General features: G+C 47.0%; 1 protein-coding gene across 4 annotated transcripts in view; it reads left to right on the plus strand.

Moving 5' to 3' along the window:
• Window positions 1–26,644, plus strand: part of NPRL3 (NPR3 like, GATOR1 complex subunit) — a 649,409-nt gene that overhangs the window by 473,378 nt on the left and 149,387 nt on the right. For all 4 annotated transcript variants that reach the window (XM_069647897.1, XM_069647894.1, XM_069647896.1 and 1 more), the window contains one exon: window positions 394–500. In XM_069647897.1, coding sequence (XP_069503998.1) covers window positions 394–500 — 107 coding nt within the window. The remainder of the gene's footprint in view (window positions 1–393; window positions 501–26,644) is intronic.

A 26,644-nucleotide genomic window follows, 5' to 3' on the forward strand; every position in this document is an offset into this window, starting at 1 on the left:
ATAGTTGGACTATAGGAACTAAAAGTGGCTATCTTAGATTCATCGGGAGCTTCTATCGAAGAACCCAACTTAAATGACAGAGAAATACCCAGGGCGCAGAAGTGTGATCCCCAGCGACAACAATTCCACAGAAAGGGCTGATGGAGTGCAGCTACTTTACAAGTTGCCCTGTGGGGGCATCATGACTGTGGTAGGGACTAAAATTCAGACTAGCCGGGTGGGCTTTACTGCCAATCTGAAATTCCGAAAGTAAAATCTCATGAGTCCAAAGAGTGTGTGTGTGTGAGATGTATTACTAGTCACGTGTATCCCGTCTCTGGGTTAAAATCGTAATAAAATGTATTGAATGGTATGTCCTTGGTTATAATGCTTAATTTTGTATTTTTTGTGCAGGTATTCCAGTTGGCTGCCCACCTGGTTTACTGGGGAAAAGCCATCATTGTGTATCCCTTGTGTGAAAACAATGTCTACATGCTGTCCCCAAATGCTGATCTTGGTCTGTAAGTAAACCTTGTGGTAAATATTATAATTGTATTTTGTTGCCTAGGTTTTTATTGTCGTCTGTGGGGCAAGGGCAGGAGATTTTAAAGCTATTGCATTTGATGACACAGATGTTTATTAATTGATAGAATAAACAAAATAATTATTTTGCCAAATCATCTACTTTTTTCATATCATCAGTATAGGTTAGCGGTAAGATAGCTCAGCTTCTGAGAATCTGTGTGGAACCTGCAGGCACACGGGTTGAATCTTATCAGGGTCCGCTCAAGCTTTTATCCTTCCAACGTCGCTAAATTGAGTACAGGTGAATTGGGTAATAAATAATAACAGCACTTAGAAGTGGTAGGAATCTGGCACAATGTGCTTTACAAAACTCTGATTTTTATTATTGTGACAGAGAACATAACTCCTGGGACGAGGTACGGGGATTATACCCAGTGATTGGATCCTACAAAAACCTTTGGCGAAAGGTTATTACTATTTATTCATTGGTATATGTCTGGGTATGAAGAAGGCCATGGGCCGAAACACGTGTCGCTAACACACTACTTATTATTAATAAACAAACTCAGTCTCAACTGGCACAATGTGTGTTGTGGCATTAGTATTTTATGAAAACAAGAGGCAGTGGGAGCTTTCTTTGCCTATACGCATTGCGACAGTGAGCACCAGTCCCCAATTGTTGCGAATATATGACACCTGGCGCACAGATAACCCCTCAAACCAACCCACAACCCAGTTCAATTATTATAGGTGGGTCTAATATCATTTATTATTATAGGTGGTTAATGGTAAAATAAAGTTGCATTTCTTTGCATAGTTAGATTCCTTTTTCAAGAGGAGCAGGCTGTTTGCTAAACAGACCAGTGAACCAAGCCCCCTTCTTCCAAACTTCTTGGATATTAATCCCAACAGGGACACCATGGGGCGGCATTTTGGCAGCTCCGGTTTAGTCAGCTACTCCTTCTGCCTTTGCCTCATAACTCTGGGTTTTCTTCTTGCCGGTCAAGTTTTTTGTCATTTTGCAAGGACGGACTAGCCTGCTCCTTCCTGCGTTATCTGGGACAAGAGCCTGCCTGCCATTTGTGCACCATGTGTGGCACATTTTCTTTTGGGGGCTCTGTATGCACCTCAGGTGTCTGTGAAAGATATTCCTAGAAGACCTCCGCTAACGGACTTTCAGGAATATGTTGAAAACGAGAACATACATGCGATTAATGCTCCTATTTTCTCCTCAGTGCCCAGCTCTGGTGATGCTTTCCTATGACCTCCAACCACAGGAGGGCCTCTTGCAGTTTAATGGTGCTTGACTACCATACGGTAGGCACTGGGTCAACCTCAAAGCCTTGCAAACTGTTGGCTGTTGCTCCGGACACTGAGGGCAGATCCACGACTGGCCATGGAGCCGTCGTGTCACACATGGGGCGCTAAGGTATTCACATCATGGGCTAAATCCAGGGCTTCACACGAGGGTGAAAGGCAGACTTTTGTCTGGACAAGCCATGAGGTTTATTACAGAACTATGACTGGTGCCCACTATGTGGGCATATTGATGTTTACTAGCAAGGCAAGTTCAGTGCCAACCTCATGCCCTACTCAATCTGACTGTCCCTTGCACATATGCAGGATGGTTGCCCAGAAAGAGGACACTGGGCGTTTCAACCTTGGCTTCTAGGCCCGGGATCTATACCCCTAGTGAGAGAGGCTCACACGGGGTGGTGGGTACTCATTTGCATATCTTTCGTCTCGCTGACAGATCTTCTAGCAGGTTCACCAGAAGGTGGACACTTCAGGAGGTGACAGGAAGAAAACCCCAAATCTGCACAGCCATTTACTTCCACTATTGGTGGAACATATCCTGCAGAGTTGAAAAGATGAGAAATGGTAGAATTCTGTTGCAAGCATAGAGAAGAAAGAAGTCCCGGCGACAGAGGCGAAGAAGGGAAGTACACCAAGGTGGGAGAGAGAACCTTAGGAAGTGAGAGGAAAGTACAGGAAAAAAACAGACATGATATGGGGGAGACAAGGTGTCAAGACGAGAGGAGTGGCCAGGAGACGTATTAGAGAATAGAGGAAATCTGAGGAGCAAAGGCCCTGGAGGAAAGGAACACAAAAGGAAGTGGAAGGCTAAACCTGGAGGAACTGCAGAGGGTAAAAGTTAAATGGAAGAAGAAAAGTAAAAAGAGGCAGGAAGCGGTACAATGACGGAGGGTCCAAACCTGTCTTGGTATTGCAACAAAGGATAGAGATGTAGGAAGAAACGAAGAGTAGGAAGAGTAGTGAGGAGGTGGCGGTGGGGGAGCAAGAGAAGCAAAGAAAGCGTAGGGAACAGAAAAAAGTCAAGTTGAATCGTACCCCAGAGACTGAGAAGGGGTTGATCTACGAGAGGACTGTCGAGTACAGCAATGAGGAGATGGGAAGGTGTGGACGATAGATCATAAAAAAAGTCAAAAGAAAAGTACTGGCCAAGGAAGAAGTCTAATGAGAAGAGGTTAAAGGTCTGGCCCAGAAAAAGGTAGAGGAGGAGATGAATGAGATCATGGGCAAGGGAACTAGAAAAGGACATCAGACATGACCCAACGAGAAGCCTACCTCAAAATATCCATTTGGAATTAACCCAGGGAGAAGACAAGTCACAAGGGGAGGCCTTGATCCTACCTCAGAGAGAGGATGATCCAGGAGGAATGACCTGGGCCCTAACCCAAACCCTGGAGAGAATACACCTTATTGTCTGGGACACACTAAAACCCACGGAAAGGAATAACTGACAAAACAAATAACCCACCTTGAAGTATACTTTGATATTTTTTGTTAAGCTGTAGTACACCGCGCACTGGAATCCATTTGTGCCTACCGTCAGTCCATTTTAAAACTTGTTGTGAGCAATGGTGAAGTCAGACATGTGGTGGTGGGCTGAGGAGAAACATTTTCAGAAAGAGAATGTTCTGTATCCCTCACAGCATACTTTTCCCAGTTTGGGTGGTGAGATGTCCTGGGCAATCTCATAATTTGTGATCAATGGGATGGGCATCACCAAGAGGCTCTCATCGATGTGCTTGTTCTCAGAGTGAGCTTTCTAACTGTCTGTGCTGCTCTGTTCTCTAGCAGGAGATGCAGGGTGTTGTTTTCTGCAGGCATAATCGCAGCCATGTTTTACATCCACAAATACAGAAGCCTCTGATTTCCTCCATTATGCATTTTGGTTGTCAAATTCCGGAATTGTCCATAGCCCACTAAATTAATTTTCAAGCTTCATATACTACACATATATTGACTGAGAGGAGACATTGGCCTGGCTTCGGTCCTGAGCCACTGCGACACTCTTATCAGCAATTAGGTTGCTAGGAATATTTCCACATAGGCTCCACACTACAGATACTGACACTGGGTTCCTGAGTGCTAAATAAATCAACTGCCTTTTATTTCTCTACATCTTTCTGTTATTTACCTCTGATCTGGCATCCGATTAGACTTTTGTAGGAACTAGTTGAGGGCTGTAGTTGCATGCTGCAACTTAGCCCTGCAAATACTTTTTTAATTGTAAATGCAGTTGTAGATCAATATTTGGGGTGTCTGTTGCTCCTTCCTCCCGTTGGGCCCCTTGTCGGACTTAAATAGTGTGCTTTCAGTGTTGTTTGGGAAGTCCTTTGAGTCTTTGACTACTTTTAACTTAATCTTGTTAACTGGAGGTAGCCATTTTAGTAGCGGTCTGAGACCGTGTCACATCTAACTGTAACCTCCTCCTCTATTCTATGTTGAGCCTGAAGAAAGAGATCCTTTTTGGGGAATGGCTGAAGGAGTCCACACCACTGTCCATCTTGGGAGGACTGGCGTAATTCTGACTACATCACGGTAATGCCACCTCACTGCAACATGACCGGTATGACAATTGCTTGTGAACACTACGGCGCCACAGGACCCACCACCAAGGCTCCTCACACGGCAGAAGAAGGTGGACCACGGCTGTTGGCAGATAGGTCCAGTGTGAATGGGCAAATGAGAGATTGCGCGAGTCAAGGCGGACCACAGAGCAATGGGGGGGGGGATTTCTTGGAATGCCAGAGAGTAGGCCTGGAAAAACAAAAGAGGCAGAGAAAAGGAGAAGGAGGCATAATGGAGGTAGAAGGGACAGGGGAATGTGGTAGGAGATGAGCGATAAAGAGAGCAATGCAGATTAGGAGGAGATGACAGTAGAAAGCAGCGAAGAGGTGAAAAGGAGAAGAAGAGGATAGAAGTAGATTGTTAGAACTGGGAGGGTCTACAGATCAAGAGGAAGAGCACAAACAAGAATGAGAACTGTAGAAAGCCAAGAGAGATGTATTCAGGAGGAAAGAAACTAGTGAACATGAGGACATGGAGTGTGAGCCATGAGAAGTTATAAAGGAGGAGATGATGATTACAAACAAGGAGAGAGATCAGAGAAGAGAAGGTAAAAGGGGGAAAGAAGAAAAATGGGAGAGCAGCGAAGTTGTTCTCAGTGGAGGAGACAACCGAAGGGCCAAAGCCAGAGGTGGCCAGGAAGCACTGCACCCAGGCCAGAAAGGGAAGTGGAGGTTCAGAAAGTAGGATGTCGCCAGAGGAGAGGAAGCCCCCCCAAATAGGGAAGAGGAACAATTTCAAGACTGTGAAATAAAAAGCCACCAAAAGACGAGACAAGATTGTAAAGTGCATTATGAAGAAAAGCAGCAAGGAAAAATGAATAGGTGCAGGATTGTGAGGAACTGGCAGGATTCCCAGAGAATAAGGGGGAGAGCCAAATTGAAAGCCAAAGTTGAGCCCAAAGGAAAGAAAGTGCTTTGAAAACTGAATAAGACAAACACCAAGTCAAGGAAGAAAGGTGCGAGGCAAGGAGGGTGGGAAAGAATCATAGTGCAAGGCGGAGTGTGATAATCCAAGGGAGTCCTCACGGATTCCCAGGCGGTGACCTCCCATGTGGCCAGGGAATGGCAGCCGCTGCCTGATCCTGCCCCTGGGTGTGGTATATGAGGGAGGATCACATGGAAGGAGACCACTACCAGGGAGATCTTTTGACGTCATTGGACAAGATGCAGTATTCCCTCCTTTCCCATGAGGAAGACCGTCTAATACCCAAGTTCTTAATGGCCTATTGTCATTCTGGTCAGGCCCCCTAGCATTGTCCCAAACCCCCACAACTCGCACAACACCTTTTGTTTCTGATGTGCCTTTATGAGAAATATCTGAGAAAAACCATCTAAGAGTTAACCATCTAAGAGTTAAAAGGCCAATGATGTCCATGGACTGCCAACTCCCATAACCACCCTGATACTGAGACGAGGAGGAGGACGAGGGAGTTTGTGCAAAGTGACAGGAGCTCGAAGTACAACATGCATGCTAGTTGTTTTTCCAAGTCTTCAGTGCGCAGAACACTTAAAGATGTCAACCACACTATTTCTATCGAGCAGTGCAGGAGAAGATGTTGAACCCCATGCTGAGGCTCAGGAACGCGAGGCACACTGACCGGTGTGGAGGAATGGAAAAGGCTGCCGGGACAGGAGGAGAAATGGTGCGTGTGAGCAAGAAAGGACGTGGAGACGCTGGGAGCCGCTTAGGATCTCCTGGATGTCAGGCCGCTTGAAGCGACAGCGTTCTCTAGTCCGGGCAGGATGCTGAAAGAACAGATGAAGGAACCACACCGCAGAGGCTTGAGCAGAATCAGAAATGCTGGAAGGGACCAGTGAGTCTGCCCAAAGCAGCTGGGTACCTCAGGGCGTTCAGACAAGCGTGCCAACAAGTGTTTGAATGGTACAAAATTACTGATGCAAAAAATACCAGAAGTTTTTTTGAACGCAGACAAGGCAAAGTACAAAGGCAAACCCCAATCAAGTACAGATGTCTGAGATGCCAGTGTGGGGGAAAGGGTTGAGCAAATGTTACCATAGACAGATATACCAAGCACCTCAAGGTATATGCTATTGTGTTCTAGCCAAAGAACCGTTAAACGCATAATAGGTCCTGGCAGGTGAGTACACCAGGCGGGGGAAATTGTATAAAGATTCCTGGTAGGGGAGTAAATCAGGTGATCTGCAAAGTTACAAGAAATACTACAGAAAGACCTGTTATAGAACTTATTGTTTGAACAAGAACTTTGTGAGTCCAGTGAAGACACAAAGGAACTGTTAGATAAGAGACATTGTTGCCATCCTATTTAAGAATCCAGGGGAAGGGGCCTTTACCTTGGAGAACATTTTTGGTGGAGTAATTCTTATACTTTTGGTTTTGAACACTTCAAGTTCAACATCAAGTTAGACATTTCCTTGCAAGCTTTTGTTGTTTTGTTTGTAATGTGAGGGTCAGGATGGGATATTTTGGACACAAGGACAGCTTTTCCGTTACTAACAATCTGACACTGACAGTTCCTTTGTTTTTGGTTTCTAGGTAGGGAAGTTCCTCTGTGGAATTGGGCCAGAGAGGTATTTTCCCAACCCATTTTTATTTAATAAATGTCTTTAACCAAAAACATGAAAACTTTGTGTCCGGCTTTCAGGGGAATCAAAGTACAAACAAAAGAGGAAGGAAAGTGTGTGAAATAAAAGTGAGAGGTTTGAGTGAAGTCACAGGAGAGTGAAACTCCAAGGGGAATCTTGGAAGGAAAGTCCCCTAAACAAACACAGGATGCAAGCCTTGGTGGCGTTAAAGGAGCTTATTCCCCGGAACGTTCTTACCCTGGACACTGCGAGTGACGAGGCATGGGCCATTTGCCGAGCCGGCCATTCGTCCGCCTGGCGCATGAGGATTAGTGAGAGTCTCATCAGACCAGGGGTTCAATGCGTTGGTACACCATGGCGGGTACAACCATTTTGGGAGACAGATATGTCTCACCCATTTTCATCAAGCCACAAGGTCAGGACCTCAGAAGACCAAGTATGGTTGAGGCCTGGAACTCAACTAGCCAACACATCTATACAGGCTTGCGTGTTGGTACACCCTGGAGGATAAATGTGTTTGAGCCAAATGAGTTAGACGGCCACAACATCCTGGAAGAGCAACACGACATCCTAACACACCATTAACCACAATGCAAGAAAGCAGTGTAAGGGTCACTGGAAGCCATTGAAGACTAATAGGGACTCCATAAGGAGTACCCAGTGAAGTAAACCTGACCCCAGAGAGGCATGGACTTTATTTATTTGTTGTGCATTTGTAAGGCGCTTATACATCAAGAAAATGTTTTTCAGATATGCTGACTTTGGATTATAGTTCTCCATGTAGTGATAATAGAAGCACTTGTGACTCACTCTTCGCCTAGGAACATTTAAGTTGGCTAGCTCTGCAGTGACAAGCAAAGGCTATATTTCTTCCCAACCACACTGAATCTGAAGTACACCCAAAAAGCAGCAAAGCCCTGTGTCTACTATCCATTGATCCCTTCTTAGTGACAGGTCACATCCACTAACTTACTTGGCGAGTTACAGGCCCTTTTGGCCTTTGAACTAGATCGTTTTTCACAAAGATGGTGTTGTGTATGCAACTATCAATTTTATCTCATGGATGTGCAGTGCTTATCTGAAGCTCAACCCCTCCAAGATTGAATTTCTCCTGCTGACCAACAACACAGAACACCTGGACATCCAGACCTGGCTCTCTGCTCTGTACCTTGAAGGCTTCACACCTCAGCTGGCCACCGGCGACAAGTCCCTCGGATTCAACGTCGACAGACACCTCTCCTTCAAACAGCCCATAGCAAGGAGCTAAAGACTCTCGGTAAGGATCTCGTAACCAGCAATAATGTCCGGCAGAGGGACTCCCAGCACCCCTCTTGTTTTTTGCATAATTTAAGTAACTTTGGGTCTCATCCTTAGTTACCAGGTGAATCCAGACGTGGACCCCTTGCTCACGATTCTTTTTAGAGAGGCACAGCTTCACCCTACTGATGAGGTCCAACTAGACCGAAACACGTGTTTGTGGTTGCTGTTGGTACTCCTGTTTAGAGGAGAATTGCCTAGCATTTCGGTGCTGGACTGCCCCAGGGCAGGACAAAGACTTATATGTTTTTGGTATTTCTCCCGTGTGAAAGATAGTGAGCTAAAGAGTCTGGGTAACGCTCTCGTAACCGGGACTAATGTCCGGCAGAGGGACTTCCCAGGATCCCCCTTGTTTTTTCCAATAACAAGTTAAACACTCATTATTGTAATTTGAGTGTCTTTTTAAGGCCGCATTACCAACTTGTATGTCTCTCAAACCCTCTTTAGCCTTTGGCATCCTTGACAGGCCAAGCGCTGATTGTTTGCTTTTGTACCTTTCTGTCCATTTACTCCTCTCCCGTCAGTGATGGTCGCCAGATTCACCTTTTGCAGGCTGCTTCCAGGGGAAAAGCTCAGTATGTGTATTCATTGTAGACATCACAGTCGCACTCATCACAAATGGTCTCGACTCACCTTGCCTTCTGGCAATCACATATAGGTGAGCCAAGACCATATTTGGCCACATCCATATCCCAAATGCATGCATTTTAGGAGGGATGTCTGATTGCAGAAAGGGAGGGTGCCAGTGCTTTATAGAGAACATCTTTCCTGTGCTCACTGAACGTGATCAAAGTCTACCACCAACCTGAGTGGCTGTGCAAGCTTTCCAAATATGGGTACTCACCTGTGGAGGTTAGTGGTACATTTTGTGATCATTAATCTCGAGGTCAGGGGACACTGTGACAATCTCCCATGCTATATATTAGGAAATCGGGCTTGGAAATCCATGGGGCCAGCGTGCCCCCTCCGCTACATGATGCAGTGCCCACAGGTTGAATAGGGAGTACCCCACAAGTTCTCCATCCCATCGGCAACCTATATTGTGTGCCCTGGGACCATGAATTCCCACCTGAAAGTTGTGGCACACCAGCTCTATTGCTCGATTCCCAGAGTCAGAAGGATCCTGCATTAGTGAATGGACTAGTCACTACGAGACCTGCGGGATTGACCCCAAATGCAGGGTTCCCACTATGTGAAACTGCTCAATATTGTGCAATGGTTCAAAAGCAGAGAAGATCAGGCAACTTCTCTGTACTGGAAGACCAAGAATATAGAGGACTGTCGGTAGAACTGAGGAAGTGACAAAACTTGGATGATACTGTGGGCAGCAATGGTATGAAGTGCAAGATACTGGACACCCCCTTTCATGACTTTCCCTGCGGCGCCATGTGTCACTAGCAGCCCAACAAGCTCCAGCTGGGAATCAGAGTTTGAGTTTGCCTATTCAATCCCAGGGTGGAAAGAACTGTGCACCACAGCTACGAGGAATTGCTTCTTCATTGGCTGAACGGGCAGATCCACGTCCCCATACAAGGTGCACAGAGAACCAGTGTGGCGGCGGTGGGGATCCATTTACATTCCGTCGGCAATGAAGGGAAGAGGTGAGACGAGCAGACTGTCGAACATCTCGGAGGAAAAAAGATAAAGGGCCAGATGGGAAAAGAAAGTATAGGCAGAGGGATGTGGTGAGCGGAGCAAACGGGAGATGGCAATATTGTTGGAGGGAGTTTGAGAGGTGCAAACAGGGGAGAAAGGAGAAAGCGATGAGAAAGAGGTTGTGGTGAATGCCAGAGTGAACATGCAGGAGAATGACAGTAGAGCAGGCCTCAGAGAATAGTGCATATTAGAGTAACAGTGATGAAACAGCAGTTGTTATAAAGTGTAGAGCAGGAGAAAACTGAGGGGGACCAGACAAAACTGAGATAAATTAAGTGGGAGGAATGCAAATGGGAGAATGAACTAGAGGTGGGCACCAGTGAATGCAAGAGAGAGAATGAAAAGAGCATCAGGAGAACCTTACTATAAAGAAGGAAAGTTACCAGAAGGGCGAGAAGCCAGAGTCACCCAACGACAGAGAAGCAAAGCGCAGAGAGGATGTGAAGCAGGACATCAAGACGAGAGAAAAGATAGAAGGTGATGAGGAAAGAGAAGCAATACATGGTTTTGGTAAGGGAAGTAACGAGGGGGCAACTGTACGGCATTGGCTGCGCAGAACTGCAGTTTAATACGAGGAGAAAGACGGCAAGACAAGAAAGGGTTACGAGGAGGGAATTGGCCTTGGCCTTTTCAGAGTAACGAAACCGCTACTTTCACAAGCCCTTGAGAATAAGAAACATGAGACCGGGAATTAAAGCTTAAGAAAGGTGCCTTGTGTGCCGAAGGTACCCGGACTCTCCCTCATCGATGGCTGAGGCAGTGGGGAGCGATTGCCGCCGTGGCACTGTCCTTGGCTCCGACAACAAAGCCGCTCCAGTAAAGACCGCACAGCCAGTGAGTCGGGGAGACCGATAGCAGACGGTCTGTGTTAGAACTAAGGTTGCAAGCAGCAACATTGTATAAAGAAATGAGATGTGAATATAATTGAATATCCAAGGAGTGACTGAACTTTTGGAATCAAGACAGATGCCATATACAGATTGGTCCGGCGCCATGTGGGTGCTTGTTACGCATCCAACTGAGTGTAAAATTGTGAACTGTGAAATCAAAGTGGTCCTGCAACGGGTCAAGCCAAACCTTGAGCACATTTGAAAGTCTTCGATAGCTGCTAATACGAACTGTAATTGGTCGAAGCATGGCTGAGGGAGACTAATTGTGAAAAGGGCATCTGAGCCTGACTGAGGGGGATCCGGGGTGAACCGTGAGTCACCTGAGAAAAGATTGTGGTACAAAAGGGATATCAGCCTGGCTGAGGGGGCTCCAGGGTGAAGAGTGAATCTCCTTACTTGAATACTTAGAAAGGAACCTTTTAGTTTGTTTGAAACATCAGGCCCTCTGGCTCAAGAGACTTTTTGATAATTTAAGAGACTTGGGCATTGAAGGCCCTGATGCTTGTAATAGAACCGTGTCCTCATGCAGAAGGAGATCAAGAGTGTGCTGTGCTGAAGTGAACAGCCTTGTCCTGTGCTGATAATGTGTGGAAGGGAGGCCAACGGCCTGAACATCCTGACTTTGAAAATTTCCCCAGACTATTTGTAAACTAGCGGTAAGGATTGGCAATAGGTTTTTTAGTACAGGCCCTTTTATTTTGTTGAGGTGCCACTAGGACTACTTTATTATTATTTGATTGCAGTAGCTTGCTCCTATCTTTAGATTTAGGCTTAGATAGGCGTTTATCACACCCTTGATAAAGTTCAATAAACACCCTTGAACTGTGGTTACTTGTGTCTGTCTTACTTTGATACCATGCTTTCCTTACACCAACTGGGGTGTGAAGCCCTCGAGGTTCGTAGCAAAGAGCCAGGTCTGGATGCACGGGTGATCAGCGTAATTGGTCAGCAGTAGGAATTAATTCTTGGATGGATTGAGCTGCAGGTAAGAACTTGACATTGTGGCGGGCAGAAGGAAGACACTGAAGCTGACCATTAATTTCACTGAATAGTTTATTTAAAGAAAAATATAGTCTATCTCTCTCTATGCTCTGCTTCGTCTCAACCTAACAAAGTTACTGAGATAATCATGAGTGAAAGTCTAAAGTAATCAGTCCACTGTCCAAATTAACCTTATCTGACCCTACCACTAACCTAATAATCAAGGACAGGAGAATGACACCCTTCTTCTGGTATGTTCATTTCTTGTGAACGTCAGTTCAATAGGCTATTTTCAAATAGGTGTTGGTTTGGCTTTCCATTCTTTTATCTTGTAGTATAGTGATCAGCTTCTTGCTTGCTTTCCTTGTAAGCTCCTTTATTAACAGGGGTTTCCCTCCTTTCCCCTGGTAAGGTTGTTATGGATTTACAAATATTTCCTTGATGCTTTCTCTGGTTTTCGATATCTCTTTTCTTAGTCTGTTGATTAAGCCGAGCATGAAGATCCCCTCTTCTGGGTATTAGTGTGATGCTTTCATTTCTCTCAGTGGGACAGGTTTGATCCTTATAGTAATGATTCTCATTCACTCTCATTCAGCCATCCATTTGGTATACTCTTGTTGTTTTACTGGGACGAGTAGGAATATTCCAATAATGATTCTAATTGGCTTCACTGGTTTTTAAAATGGTAGTGTTTTATGGTGGGACGGGTATGAACATTCTTATAAGGTTTCTCATTTGTTTAACTGTGTTTTAATATTATAGTTCTTTTTATCTACTGAGATGAGTATGAATATTCTCTTAATGCTTCTCCGTCCCCAATCCGGGTCTCTCGTATCCCTGGTTACCTGCGACTAGTCAGGTTGGTCTTGAAGATTTACTTCAGGTCTCCTCCTCCATGCCATCAGGATTGCAGGTTCTCTGGTCTCTCAATTACCACTTTGTTATGTTCTGCTTGAGCAGTATCAGCGTTGTTTAAAGGACCACTGGTACACCACAAGTTTCCTATGGTGACACAACCACTTTCCTTTTTATTCGTTTTCTCACTTCTGAGACGCTGCACGTTCTACTTCAGTTCTCTTCCCGTCGGTGTGAGAAACTGCGCATCTCGGTCTGGTTTCTGTTCCCTTGCTCGTTCAGGATACTGAGCGGCCAGCCTCTGCTCTGTATTGGCATGTGAGCAATTTTCTAACCCCCAGGTATTTCTCACAGTGCTCCAGGCTCCTCCCCTCTCGTACAATAAATAGCTGTGGGACTTCCTCTCTGTTTCATATGGCTTCTATTCTCCACTGGGCCTCTTTGTCTCAGTCAATAGGAATTCCTTAGGTAAAGGAATATTCAGTTTCCAGGTGACAATAACAAATATTGATATTTTCTTCTCATACATCTTTATAAGGGATATCTATATAGGTATTGTTTCTAGGATCTATAGGGAGTTCCTTGTCAGAATGGGAATCCTTGTCCCCAAAGTGGGAGTCTTCACCCATTGAGGTCCTACTTGCCTCTACCTCTAGGGAGAGTATTGCAGAGTGGTTTCACCTCCCTAGCCTCACAGGGGGGCTCCCCCTTGGGGTGAAGGGACGAATTCCCTCAATTTGTCACAACATCCATGACTGGATCAATGAGAGGCAAGCCAAGGATCAAGAGCTGTGAATGTCTTCGATGGAGGATATCTTGAGGTAGAGCTGTGTGTCATCTGGGTATTGGTGGCTGTGTATGCTGTGTGGAGTGAGGAGGGTTCCAAGTGGTTCTATGTAAAGATTGAAGTTCACGAGGGAAAGAATGGATCCCTGTGGGACTCCACAGGAGATGGGTAGAGTTGGTGATTTGGAGGAATCCATTTGTACAAACTGATGTTGATTAGCAAGGTACAATTTGAACCAGCTGAGGACGATCTCACTGAACACCATGTAGCGATGTAGATTGCCGGTGTTGTTCAGTGGACTACTTTGTCAAAGGCTGCTGAGAGGTCAAGGAGAACCAGGAGGTAAGGATGGAAATAATCAAGGAGTTTAGGGGCATCAATCACCTGGATGGTAGCCCTTTCTGCGCTGCATATGGGTCTGAAGCTAGACTGGTAGGCCTGAAGGAGGTTGTTGTCTTCAATTTGTTTGAGGAGTTGCATGGCTACTGCTTTCTCAAGGATCTTACCTAGTAATGAAGGGAACATGGGGGCTGACGGGGTGTAGTTGCTGAGGTTGTCATGGTTTCTTTAGAAGCCGGAGGATTTGTCCGGTCTTGAGGGTTGAGGGGAAGGTGTATTGCATAAGGGAGCTGTTGATGATCGTAGGGTAAGAGAGGAGTGCTTCAGTCGAAGTGTCTTGTGTACGGAGGCATGGAGGATGATGTCCACATACAATGTGACCTTGAGGGATGCTAGAATGGCAGTGAGGTCTTCCATGGTAAAACGGTTGGAGATCAGAAATTAACACTGGAATCTAGATTGATCTACAAACTACGATGTACCACTTTGGGTTTGAATTAGAAATGTGAGCTTAATGTGTTTGTTTGATTACTTATCTGATGCATGTATTTGTTAACCACACCGTGTAACTGGAGATCGTGTATTTAGTTGTGCCATACAAAATGTAGTTCTGCCATACAGGATACTTGATGTTTTAGTCTCGGCTATGTTGTGTCACACTAATAATCCTAACTAGGAATCAATTACTGTATGGGATATTCACAATTTCATTCATTAGGCCAGTTTTTTGCTTAATAGATTGCACAGGGAGTCTCCTGTTTTCATAAACTGCTTATTTCGCATTTTTATTTAGTGATAGAAAATTGTCAAAATATTTGCATCTTCTATACCTCTATAGAATGAGATACTGCGTTTGGGATCTAATAAAACATATCATGAATAGATGACTGATTTAGTGATGGGTATGACAACAGTTGATACCAATTGGATGTGAGGTGATCACACAGGAATGGTTTTTGGAGAACAATGTGTCAATGATTCATCAATAATGTATTTAACATTGTGTATGTAAGAATGAAGGTGAACTAGGGAGAGCTTCTTCTCTATCCCAGTTAGATAGGCGGATCACACACTCGACGCCTAGGAACAGCTATTTGAAAGACATGGACAGGGTGCTTCTTCTTGGTAGGGATAGTCTGTATGTGAATAATTGGACAGTACATGATTGATGAATCATTGACACATTGTTCTCCAAAAACCGTTACACTGTGCGACAGTCTGTAACCATAATGGTTGGAAAGTAATTAGGACTCCACTCCGAACTGAATAAGCCCTTGCTGTGTTTTGTGATCACACAGGTAACATATGGATGTCAACATGTTCTATTTCAATGTATTATTTGCTCTCGAATATATATTTGGATATGATTGAATACAAACTGATTAGTAACTGATCACATGTACTGTCATCCAGGTGGCCAGGACAAGGCCATCGCTATTGGAACCAGTTCCTGGGGGTGGACCAGTGCGGGAGGATCACTTGGATGAGGGGTCTTTGGGGGGTGGAAGTGGGACACCGAAGGGTGAGAGGCAATATCCCCTTCCCTGTAACATTGTTTCCCCATCCTACCAGGTAGGATACCTAGCAGCTCAACCCCCCCCCATCCTCTTTTCAGACACAAACACTTTCTCATGGACAGTTCACCGTGAGAGACAATGGACTAACGCCACTAACACCAGAGCTGTGTACCTGACATTTCCCAACACAAGGGTCAGGCACAGTCAGGCAATTGCTGATAATTACACACACCTGACTTCCATTACCCTTCCCCCACACAGATAAAAGGCACGAAAGCATACTCTGAGCAAGGCAAAACACACAAGGAAGCATCCGTTCCGAGATGGTGGTTTAATACGAGGAGAAAGACGGTGAGACCAGAAGGGGTTGCAAGGAGGGCATTGCCCTTAGCCTTTTCAGAGGACGAAAACTGTTACTTTTGCGAGCCCTCAAGAATAAGAAACATAAGAGCGGGAATTCAAGCTGAAAAACGGTGCATTGTGTGTCGAAGGTACTGTGAGAAACCTGAAGGTATTCTCGCAGGAAGACCTCAAGAATCCCTTATTCAGGTGGCCAGGGACGGGCTGATGCTTTCAGATGCCAACCCTGAGGGTGGGCGAATGAGAGAGGATCACCTGGGTAATGCTTGGGGGAATAGCCCAGGTGGGACATGGTATTATACCGGGGAAGAAGGAGAGGAGGGTGAGATCCCTGAGGCCTTTGTGGGCTGTAATACATCTACCCGACTTTCTCCCATTAAATCTCTCCTACCCGTATCTACCAACCCCTCCGTATATAACAAATCCCCTAGGATTGAACACCCTGTTGCATTCAGAAATAATTTCTCTCAGGATTCCTGCTTTCCTGTTCTCTATCCGAATACTCACAATCATTCTCCTCCATGTCCCTCTGGTTATTCTGTCCCGAACATCTGCTCTACTTGGACTAAACACCCGTTCCCACAATCCCCCCTGTTTCCTTCACAATAACCATACCGGTTATTCCTATCAATCTTCCCATTCTAAGGTCATCAACCCTCCTGATATGAGGGTTGTAATTCACTATTGCACCTTTTCCGTATCCTACCCCTGAGGATATGCTGACTCTGCAAACCCCCCCTTTTCTGATCTAAATACTTATTCACATCATAGAAAACAACGGACTTAGCCTAAAACTGCATACCTGACATGTCCTGACACAAGGGCCAGGCAGAGTCAGGCAATTAACCTGAATCACACACACCTGACGGTCCTTTCCTTTCCCCACAGGGATAAAAGATGGAGCACGAAAGCACAGGACGAGCAAGGCAGACCGCACAACGCGAGAGCTAACGCAGCATGGCAGTTCAAGAGAAGGTGAAAGACGGCGCAAGTCAAGACGGCACCAAGGGGAGAAGTGACCTTGCCCTTATCGACAGAGACCTGTGAAGCCCAAAGAGAAGGACTCGTAAGACCGCAAACCGTAGACCGCTTGTTTTGGCAGCATATGTCAACTGTATCCGGCCGCCTCCTCGGCTGACAGCCAAGCCGATGAGAGACGCTTGGCCCAATGGTACCGGCGTTGAATATACAGACAAGAAAGCAAAGCATTTCAATACAGCCAGTGAGTCGAGGAGAAAGCCGATAAAGAAATCGAACTGTGTTGAACAAAAGTAGCAAGTGGCTATTTGAACTTTGAACAAACGAAGAACTGTTATATATTTTGAAGGGTGAAAACCAGCAGTAGAGGGGTCCGGCACCATGTGGGTGCTCACTCGAGAATCTCTGGGTGATTACTCAAAGATAAAATATTACCGTAACCAGAAGGCCTTGGGAAGAGGTGATGAAGAGGTAAAAGTGGTCATACAGTGATCTTGTAAAATCCTCTGTACCGCCGAAAGTCTTTGACCGACAGATGATTGAGAAGTTAAGGGAAATTAATCCCACATGGTGAAATGAGAGTATGAACTGTTTTACAAAATTTGGCAAGAGTGAACACGGCAGAGGAATGCTGACGAAAAGGGGTGAAGCCTGAAGTCTCTATGAACAGTGTGTTGGCAGAAGCGAACCCAGCCGAGGGTTGTCCACAGTGAACTGTTTTTGTGAAATGTAAGAAAAGCCATAGTGAACTCAGAAGAGGGAGGCTAACACCTGAAAGGTGTCCAAAACCGAAGGAGGGAGATCCAGGGGTGGAAAGGTACCACCCAAAAGTTGATTAAAAAGGAAACTGTTCATTTAAGTTGTTGAATACGATTTGTGAAAGGTCTAAGGCCAGAAGAGGGACACCACCAGGTGTGAAGCCTGAAGAATGGTTTAAAAAGACATTAAGATTTGTGAAAGCGTGAGCATTGCAAGACCAGGAGAAGGGAAGTGCCCCCCTTGTCTTCTGGGATCCGAGCCCAGCCAAGGAAGATCCAATGGTGGAAAGTTACCACTCAAAGTTCGATGGAAAAGAAACTGTCTTGTTACATTTTTGAAAGTATTTGAGGGCTCAGCGCCCAGAAGAGGGGATCCAGGGAGGAAGCCATCACCCACCGTGTTCGTAGAACAAGAACTTTGTGTTTGTTTGTTGAAAGCATCAGGCCTCGAAGGCAAGAGACTTTTTATAAAAGAGATTTTACCATCAAAGAACCTGAAAGCTGCAAACGAATTGTCGGCTTGTGCTGAGAAAGCTCGAGAGTGTGCTGTACCAGCCGGAATGGAACTGTTTGCTTGTGATGGGAACGCTTGAGCATGTGTTGTGCTCCAATTCCCAAGACCCAGCTTGTCCCATGCTAAAAACACGGGGAAACGAGACCCCTGGCAGTCACATTGTGACTTATAATTTGAGAACACTTCTTTCTTTATTGATACCTTATCCCACACTCTTTCTGAAATTTAGTTGTAAGGAATTGGCAATAGGTTTTTCTTAGTATTTTCCCTTTTATTTTGATACAACGCCACTAGGAGTGCCTTATCTTTCATTTGATGGTCAACACTTGCTCCCATCTTAGATTTAGGTTTAGGTTAGGCGTTTTTCCAGCCTGCATTCATTGTTCAATAAACACCCTTGAACTGTGATCTCTTGTGTCTGTCTTTACTGTTGCAACCATAAGTTACAGTACTTGGGGCTTTCCCGCATCGACGGCCGAGGCGGGGAGGAGCAATTGCCGCTGTGGTACTGTCCTTGGCTCTGACAGTAAAGCCACTCCAATGCAGTCAACACAGCTGGTGAGTCGGGGAGAATATTAGCAGACCGGTCTGTGTTAGAACCAAGGTTGCAAGCGGCAACATTGTATGAAGAAATCTGCAAAGAACAAATTTTAAGGCATATGTGATGAGTGACGCGAATATAATTGAATATCCAAGGAGTAACTGAATTTATAGAACTAAATTGGATACCATATACAGAGTGGTCTGGCAGCACGCGGGTGCTCATTTAGGTATCCAACTGAGAGTGTAAAATTGTGAACTGGAAAGTCAAAGTGGACCTGCAACGGGTCAAGCCAAACCCTGTGCTCATTCGAAAGTCTTCAATAGCTAATATGAACTATAATTGTGAAAAGGGGATCTGAGCCCAGAAAAGGGGAACACGGGGGTGAACCGTGAGTCACCCGAGAAAAGATATTGCTGTGGCTAATATGAACCCGACTGAGGGATGCCAACAAATTGAAATAGTACTGGTCCGAGTCCAGCTGAGGGAGACTAGTTGTATAAAAGAGGACCTGAGACCCGGAGAGGGGGATCTGGGGTGAACCGAGAGTCACCCGATAAAACCTATTGCTGTAGCTAATGTGAACCCGACTGAGGGATGCCAAAAAATTGAGCTAAGACTGGTCCGAGCCAGGTTGAGGGAGAATAGTTGTTTAAAGGGGGATCTGAGCCCAGAAGAGGGTGATGAGGGATCCAGGGTGAAGAGTGACTCACCTTACTTGCGTATTTTTGAAAGGAACCTTTTGGTTGTTTGATACATCAGGCCCTCTGGATCAAGAGACTTTTATAACACAAGAGACCTGGACACAGAAGGCCCTGATGTTGGTAATGGAACTGTGTCCTTGTGCCGAAGAAGCCCAAGATTGTGCTACGCTCGAGTGAACCACCTTGTCCCATGCTGAAAACGTAGGGAAGAGGGGCCAACAGCCTGAACATCCTGACTTACCGTTTTTTGAACACTTCTTTCTTTTTCATGAACATTTCGCCACACTATTTGTAAATTAGAGGTAAGAATTGGTAATTGTTTCTTTTTCTAGTATAGATGCTTTTTATTTTGAGGAGACTCCACTAGGACTGCATTATTATTATTTGATGGACGTAGCTTGCTCCCATCTTAGATTTAGGTTTAGATAGACGTCTATCACACCCTTGATAAGGTTCAATAAACACCATTGAACTGTGGTCACTTGTGTCTGTCTTACTTTGATAACATGCCTTCCTTACAACCCCCACGGGGTGGGCTTTGCTGCTGGCTCGATAAAGGCCCTCGTCTAACAGCTTGTGTAGCTCTTCTACCTGCCTCTGTATATTCACAGGGATTCCTCGATAGTGTTGAGCCACTGGGCGTACCACAGGGTTAATGTGTAGGGTAATCTGCCGATTCTTTAGCTTCTCTAAACCCCGAAAAAGTGTGGCGAACAGTTGCTCTATTGCTGATGGTTTGATGTACTTGTGGGCCACGAGTCGGTAAAGCATGTGTATTAGTCCCAGATACAGAGCCGCTTTGAAGCTGAGGATGCACCCACTGTCTGTGGCGGCCTCCAACACGTGAATGGGTATCTTCTTGGATTGAGTCTTGTATTTACAATGTGCCATGGGGTTTTCGACCAATATGGGTAAATGTTCACCTCTGCTCCTCTGAGCTTTTGGGCATGTGGAATGTTGCTGTAGACCTCCTTGCTGATAACATTTACCATAGCTCCTGTGTCGATGAGGATCTCAGTGGACAAGTTATTTATTAGAAGCAGCAGTATCGAGCTCTGATCCTTCGCAGGAGGGTTCCCCAGAGCGTAGAGGTTTCCTTTCTTTTTAGACTCTTCTGCCTCCGACTGACTGGATCCACTGTCTGATTGGGACTGTTCTGCCAGGTAGCGGATATATCTCTTGGGTCTTCTCTTGTGGCGCAAAGTCAATGATGGGCTTGACCACCATTCGTGTGGTGCTCTGTCCTGTGTTCTCCCTGCTTCCTTGCGCTCTCTGTATTTTCAGGAAGGTGGGTCATACGATTTACTAGCTCTTGTTTGAGCTCTCTGTGCCTTTTCCCTCGTATGCAACAATATGCCGCCACTTTCTTCACCACAAGCCGGACTGCAGGGACATTCGGCAGACTGCCTTGAAGTGGTTGTCTCCTGTGCACGCCGAGTATTGTTGACCAATTGCAGGACTGGCTCCCTCACGGGCAAATTCATACCCACAGCGGTAGCAGAAAGGGTCTCCATTTCCTTTATGTGACAGTTGTTTCCATCTTGTTTTTTTTATCAAAGATTTTATTGATTTTCAAGGTTAAAACAACATTACATTCATCTCTCTACGTTCCAGTGAGGGGACACGGGAGGGGGAGGGGAGGAGAGAAGGAGGAGGGGGGCTGGAATAGGGAAGTCAAATGCCAGGGAGAGGTAATGGTGGGGAGAGAGCAAAGCAATCAAAGAAAAAAAACAATAACAAACTCAGCTTCAGGGATCATGGTCCGACAGACCGTCGAATTTGACATAGGATGACTTTATGGCACAGGGTGTTCTTAACAGGGTCAATATTTCCCTTTCGGTGGGCCTCACACAGTCTCAGCGGCTACAGGGTCGCCCTTGGCCTTCAGCTATCCTCCTCCCGTCTTCTCCATATTTTCTCCGCTTTTTGCAGGCAGCCTCTTGCTTTGTACACCCGGTGCTCCATTACAGCACATATGTCCACGTCCGTGACCCACTGGTCATAGCTGGGTGTACGCTCCGAGCCCCACAATTGTGCAATGTTCCGCCTAAGGACTGCGAACGCAGTTGACCACAGCAGTTTCTCATAGCGGGATAAGTCAGATTCACCGGAGACCCCCAAAAGCAATTGTTTCGGGCACCTCTGTATCGTCTTTCCCAGAACGCTAGACAGTTTGTTGCAGCATTTCTGCCAGAGCAGCTGAATATTACTACATTCCCACAGGATATGAAAAAAGGTACCTTCCTCTCGCTTGCAGCGTAGGCACTTTGCGTCCGAGGCTCTGCCCCAGCGGAAGAGGGCCACTCTCGGGTAGTAGGTGCGATGCAGGATTTTCGACTGGAAGAGTCAGAGCCTCGAGGAGATGGTTGTTTCACGTGGGTACATCAGGGCCTCCATCCAGTCCTCTGGGAGGAGTGGACCCACGTCGCGTTCCCACTTTGATTTCAGACTGGATAGTTCCGGTGTCGCGAAGGAAGTGATCACATTGTACATGGTGGAGGTGACCTTCTGCTCTACCCGATCCAAGACTACGCTTCGTTCTAGCGGGGAGCTTTCTGGCAGGTCTTGTGTGATCTGTCGATGGGTCGTCCAAGCATGATTCAGCTGCATGTGGTGGATCCTCTCTGTGTCCAGCAGGGAGAACCTCTCTTGCATTATCTCGAATGTTGCCAGGTTGTTCTCATGTACCACATCCCCAACGCTAGAAATTCCACGCTGGGTCCACTCGGGCCATCTCAGTAGTTTTCTTATTTCGGGAAGGTTGCAATTGTTCCACAACGGTTGGGCCAGTGTTATTTTCCCACCCCAAGTATGAAGATGCCATATCAGATTTCAGAGGGCGATCCAAGTCTCTGTAGAGGTGCTCTATTGGCTTATTTGTGGTGTTACAGTGGAAGCCCTTGATGTGTGGGAGGCTCCCGTCGCCGTGAAGCATAGTGTTTACCACCTCCATCTGGTTGACCCAGTAATATGATTGCAGCCTGGGCAGCCCGATCCCCCCTTCCCAGATGGACCCCTGAAGGGTAGCAAGAGCAATTCCTGGGTGACCTCCTTTCCAAAGCAGTTTACGGAGGATGCATTCGATTTTGTGGAAGTCCCAATGGTGGATGTACAATGGCGCGTTTTGCAGGATGTATAGGAATTTAGGGAGGGCAATCATTTTGAACAAAGCTGCCCTACCCATCAGCGTCAGTGGCAAGGAGATACAGTGGCGAGTGTTGTCTGCAAATCTTGCTACCAAGGGGGAGAGGTTTAAGGCTGTGTATTCAGTAAGGTGTGTCGTGATGTGTATACCCAGGTATTTGAACTGTTCCTTCTCGATCTGGTAGGGGCCGGTCGCCAGACTCACCAATGAGGTGTCCCCTATAGGGAAGAGAATGGATTTGGACCAGTTCACGCGTAATCCGCAGAATGCCTCATATTGGCCCAGCAGTTGCATAACTCTGGGGCAAGAAGTGTTTGGGTCCTTCAGGTAGATGAGTAGGTCATCCGCATAGAGGGATATTCCGTCTTCCCAGGTCTCGGACCACCAGAATCCCTCCCAGGTTAGATTGTTTTGGAGCAGGATCGCCAGGGGTTCGATCGCAATAGCGAAAATCATGGCCGATAGTGGGCAGCCCTGCCTTGTACCTCTTCCCAGACCGAACAGTTCTGATCGCCAGCCATTGATCCTGGTCCTTGCAACCGGGGATTCATACAGCAGCCGCACCCAACTCATGAAGTTCTCACCAAAGCCCATGCAGCGCATTATGGTCCAGACAGCCTCCCATCTCACCGAATCAAAGGCCTTTTCAAAGTCAATTGCTAACCGGGCTAGTGGCCCCTGTATGCTGTTGGCTCTTTCCAGAGCTGAGAACAGCCTGTGGAGGTTCATGCGAGTTGATCTTTGTGGCATGAAGCCGCACTGGTCCGGATGAATCGGTGAGGGAATTACCTGTTGTAGGTGGTCCGCTAAAAGCTTTGCCAGTATTTTAGTCTCAGAGTTGATGAGTGAAATGGGCCTGTACGAGCCACATCTTTCCGGGGGCTTGTCCGGCTTGGGTATCACTACTATTGTTGCTTCTCGGAGATCTGGAGGGAGAATGCCCTTTTCACGTGCAAGGAGGTACATTTGCAGTAGTTGGGTGGGGTGGGAAATTGTTTATCACATTGGTACCCACCCTCTGCCATAGCTCCACCTTGAAGCCATCTGGACCAGGGGATTTACCGGTCTGGAGACCAGAGATGGCAGCTAGGATCTCATCCTCAGTGATCTCCCGCTCCAGCTGTTGCCGCTGTGCCTCATTTAGGGTAGGGGTTTCAATTTGGTCCATAATCGTAGCGTCCATCGGAGTTGTGGGTTCACTGTATAACTCTGCGTAGTATTCCGCGAAGCCCTGGGTTATTTCCTGGTCCGTCACCCTTGTGTTTGATCCTTCCGCTTCGAGTCTCCGGACATGGCTGCGTCCCTGCTCCTTCCTTTCCAGCCATGCCAGCATCTTGCCGGCCCTGTCGCCTGTTTCATAGATCCTTGCTCTCATAGCAGTGTGCGCTTGGTGAGCATTGTCCATCGCTATGCTTTGCAATCTTTTTTGTGCTAATAGCAACGTCCGATTAGAGGCCGGCATGTTTTTGTTTACGTGCCCCTCCTCTGCCTGTTTGACATGAAGCTCCGCTTCAAGAATCTTGCTCATGTTGTGCCTCTTTTTGGCCGCCGTCCATGATATTAGTTCGCCTTTTAGCACCGTTTTAAGGGCTTCTCATAGCATTTCAGGGTTCGTTGCCATCTGTGTGTTTAGCTCAAAGTATGTGTAGGTGGTCTCCTGTAGTCTGTCCACCAGCTCAGGATCTCCCAGATAATAACTGTTCAGGCGCCAGCATGGTGGTGGGATCCCTCGGGACGTTATGAGTAACATTTCGAGCAGAGAGTGGTCGGAGATGCCTCTAGGCAGCATGTTTATTTCCTGTGCCCTATATAGGTCAGTTGCGGGAGTGAAGAAGTAATCTAGTCTGGAGAGCGAGGCATGGGCCCCGAGTGGAAAGAGTATGCTCTACTGTCTGGGTGAAGTTCCCTCCATACATCGCACAGGCAGAGTGCGTTGGCTAACGTGGCAAGCCTGGTGGGGACGTTGGGGTTCCTGTTCCGTATGTGCGATCTATCCAGGGGGACATTCATGACTTCATTGAAGTCACCACCTAGTATCATGCAGTTGGAGGTATCATTAGCGGGGTAATGTCAGTGAGTAGTGGTTCTAGAAGGGTTGGTGGCGCATAGATAGCTATCAGTGCGATGGATTGCCCCCATAAGTCGCCCGTCACATATATGTATCTGCCGCCTGTATCATGGGTCACCGTGTAGAGGTGGAGGGGGAGGTTTTTGTGTAGTAAGATCATGACGACTCTTGAGCCCATCGTGAAACCCGAGTGGAATGTCAGTTTATAATTTGTACGCCTGAATAGGGTACATTCTGTACCTGCCAGATGTGTCTCGGATAGGAACACTATATCAGCCTCCCGTCTGTTCAGAAATTGGCGCACCAGACGGCGCTTGATTGCATTTCCCAGACCATTGACGTTCCATGACATGAGCCTGTGTTCTGAGAGCATCGACAGTACTACGATACTCTGCCCTGTGAGCATGTGCTGGTAGCTTCCCTAATTGTCACCGGCAGCGTTATGCGCCTATTGGAAATATGCCCGTGGTGTACTGGCATCCTTTCTGGCCATGTTCCCCTATTAGTTTGACTGGTCCCTAATGAAGCTGTATTTAACAAACCCAAAATCCCCCACCCCATACTCCTCCCAACTAGAAGCATCGGTCGCCCGAACAAAGGATCTATGGTATCAACTGGACACCTAACATGCACTGAACTTAATATGAAGTAAAAGTGGCCTTCCCCTAAGTGGGACCCAGGGGGGAGGTAATACTCCTCTAAAGGTGATCCCCGAGGGAGTCTACACGTACACTACACGTGGAGTTTGTTGCACTCTCAGGGGGTACGGGGGTCTCCTTTTACTGTAGGCCTTGGGGCATACCGCAGCCGCTACAAGTGGGTATGTGCTGCCTATCATTGCGTGTGTGTGTGTGTGTGTACTGTAGGAAGATCTATAGTCTGACTTGGGTATCTGAGTGTGGCCACAGGATATTGACAGCCGTTGTGAGGTCATGTCTTCCGGTGGGTCATGCATGGTGGTCGTCGGGGTTCTCGCGTTTGTCTGGCAGAGGTCTTTGATTCCTTCCCCTATTTCCGCGGGGGGCGGACCAATCTCCCTCTATGTTTTGCTCGGCCCAGCACCAAGCCTCTTTAGGATCACTAAAATGGACTGTTGTGCCTTTGTGATAAATCTTGAGTTGTGCAGGGAAGAGCAGGCCGTACTTCACTCCCATCGTGTGTAGGTGCCTTTTCAGGGGGTCGAAGGATTCCCTTGCCCTTTGCACTTCCCTCGTGTAATCCGGGAAAAAGGCGATTTTGGAGCCATTGAACGTGACAGCTCCTTTGGCGCGCGCATGTTGCAGTAGGGCGTCGCGATCTCTGTAATTTAATAATCTTGCTATTACAGTTTGTGGGGGGGCGCCAGGCGGTGGTCTGCCCGTGGGTACTCTGTGTGCCCTCTCTATGGAAAAAAACTTGGAGAAGGCATCGGGCTCGTACAGGTCGGAAAGCCATTCTTCTAGAAAAAGTTCCATGCAGACGCCCTCTGCCTTTTCGGGTATACCAAGGATGCGCACGTTGTTGCGTCTGGACCTGCCCTCTGCCTCTTCGATTCTGTCTTCCAGCACCTTCAATTTGGATGTCGTGTTATGGAGCTGCTGTTGCATGCTGTTCATTCTGTCCTCCGTGTTGTAAATGCGCTGCTCAGCCTCCCCGGTGCATGCCGTTAGTTTTTGGAGGTCGTGCCTGAGGAGGGAAACATCCATACTTATTCCGTCCATTTTCTGCTCCATGGACGTGCGGGAGTCGGCTATGGTGTCCATGATGTCTTTCAGCGAGATTCCCTGGTCCGTCTCCATTTCATCTGAGGATTGCGGGTGGTGGTCAGTGGGCTGGGGTGGAGGAATTGTGTACTGATCCATTCTGCTCTGAGTGGGAAGCTTCCTCGGCCTATCCTTCCCCATGGTGCCATGTCCACCTTGTACCACTTGCCACTCGCGCTATATGGGCCGATGTGGGCACCCGTCCAGTCAGCTTTTGCCTGAGCACTACGCTTCCCGGTGTGCCTCTTGTCTCTTTTATATTGTTGGTAAAGAAGTCCCTTTGTTGTTGCTGCTGCACTCCGGGGGTATGTCCTTGGTGTGCTTCTACTCCTGGGCCGGCGCAGCTTCGCGCCTCTAGGGAGCCTTCCTCAGAGCCCTTTGCCGTTGCAGCTGCCCGCTGCCCAGCTGCAGCACGCCTTCCAGGGCAAGGCGTATCCCCCGCTGCGGGCACGCAGGTTCCCGCACCGGCCCACGGGTCCGCGTGTGTGTCACTGGATCAGCGGCACCCGCAGAAGGGCCTTTCTCCGGGCGTCCCCGCTCGCCTG

Source organism: Ambystoma mexicanum, chromosome 2q (genome assembly GCF_040938575.1).
Source record: "Ambystoma mexicanum isolate Mex_15411 chromosome 2q, UKY_AmexF1_1, whole genome shotgun sequence".
In the NCBI taxonomy this organism is placed as follows: Eukaryota; Metazoa; Chordata; class Amphibia; order Caudata; family Ambystomatidae; genus Ambystoma; species Ambystoma mexicanum.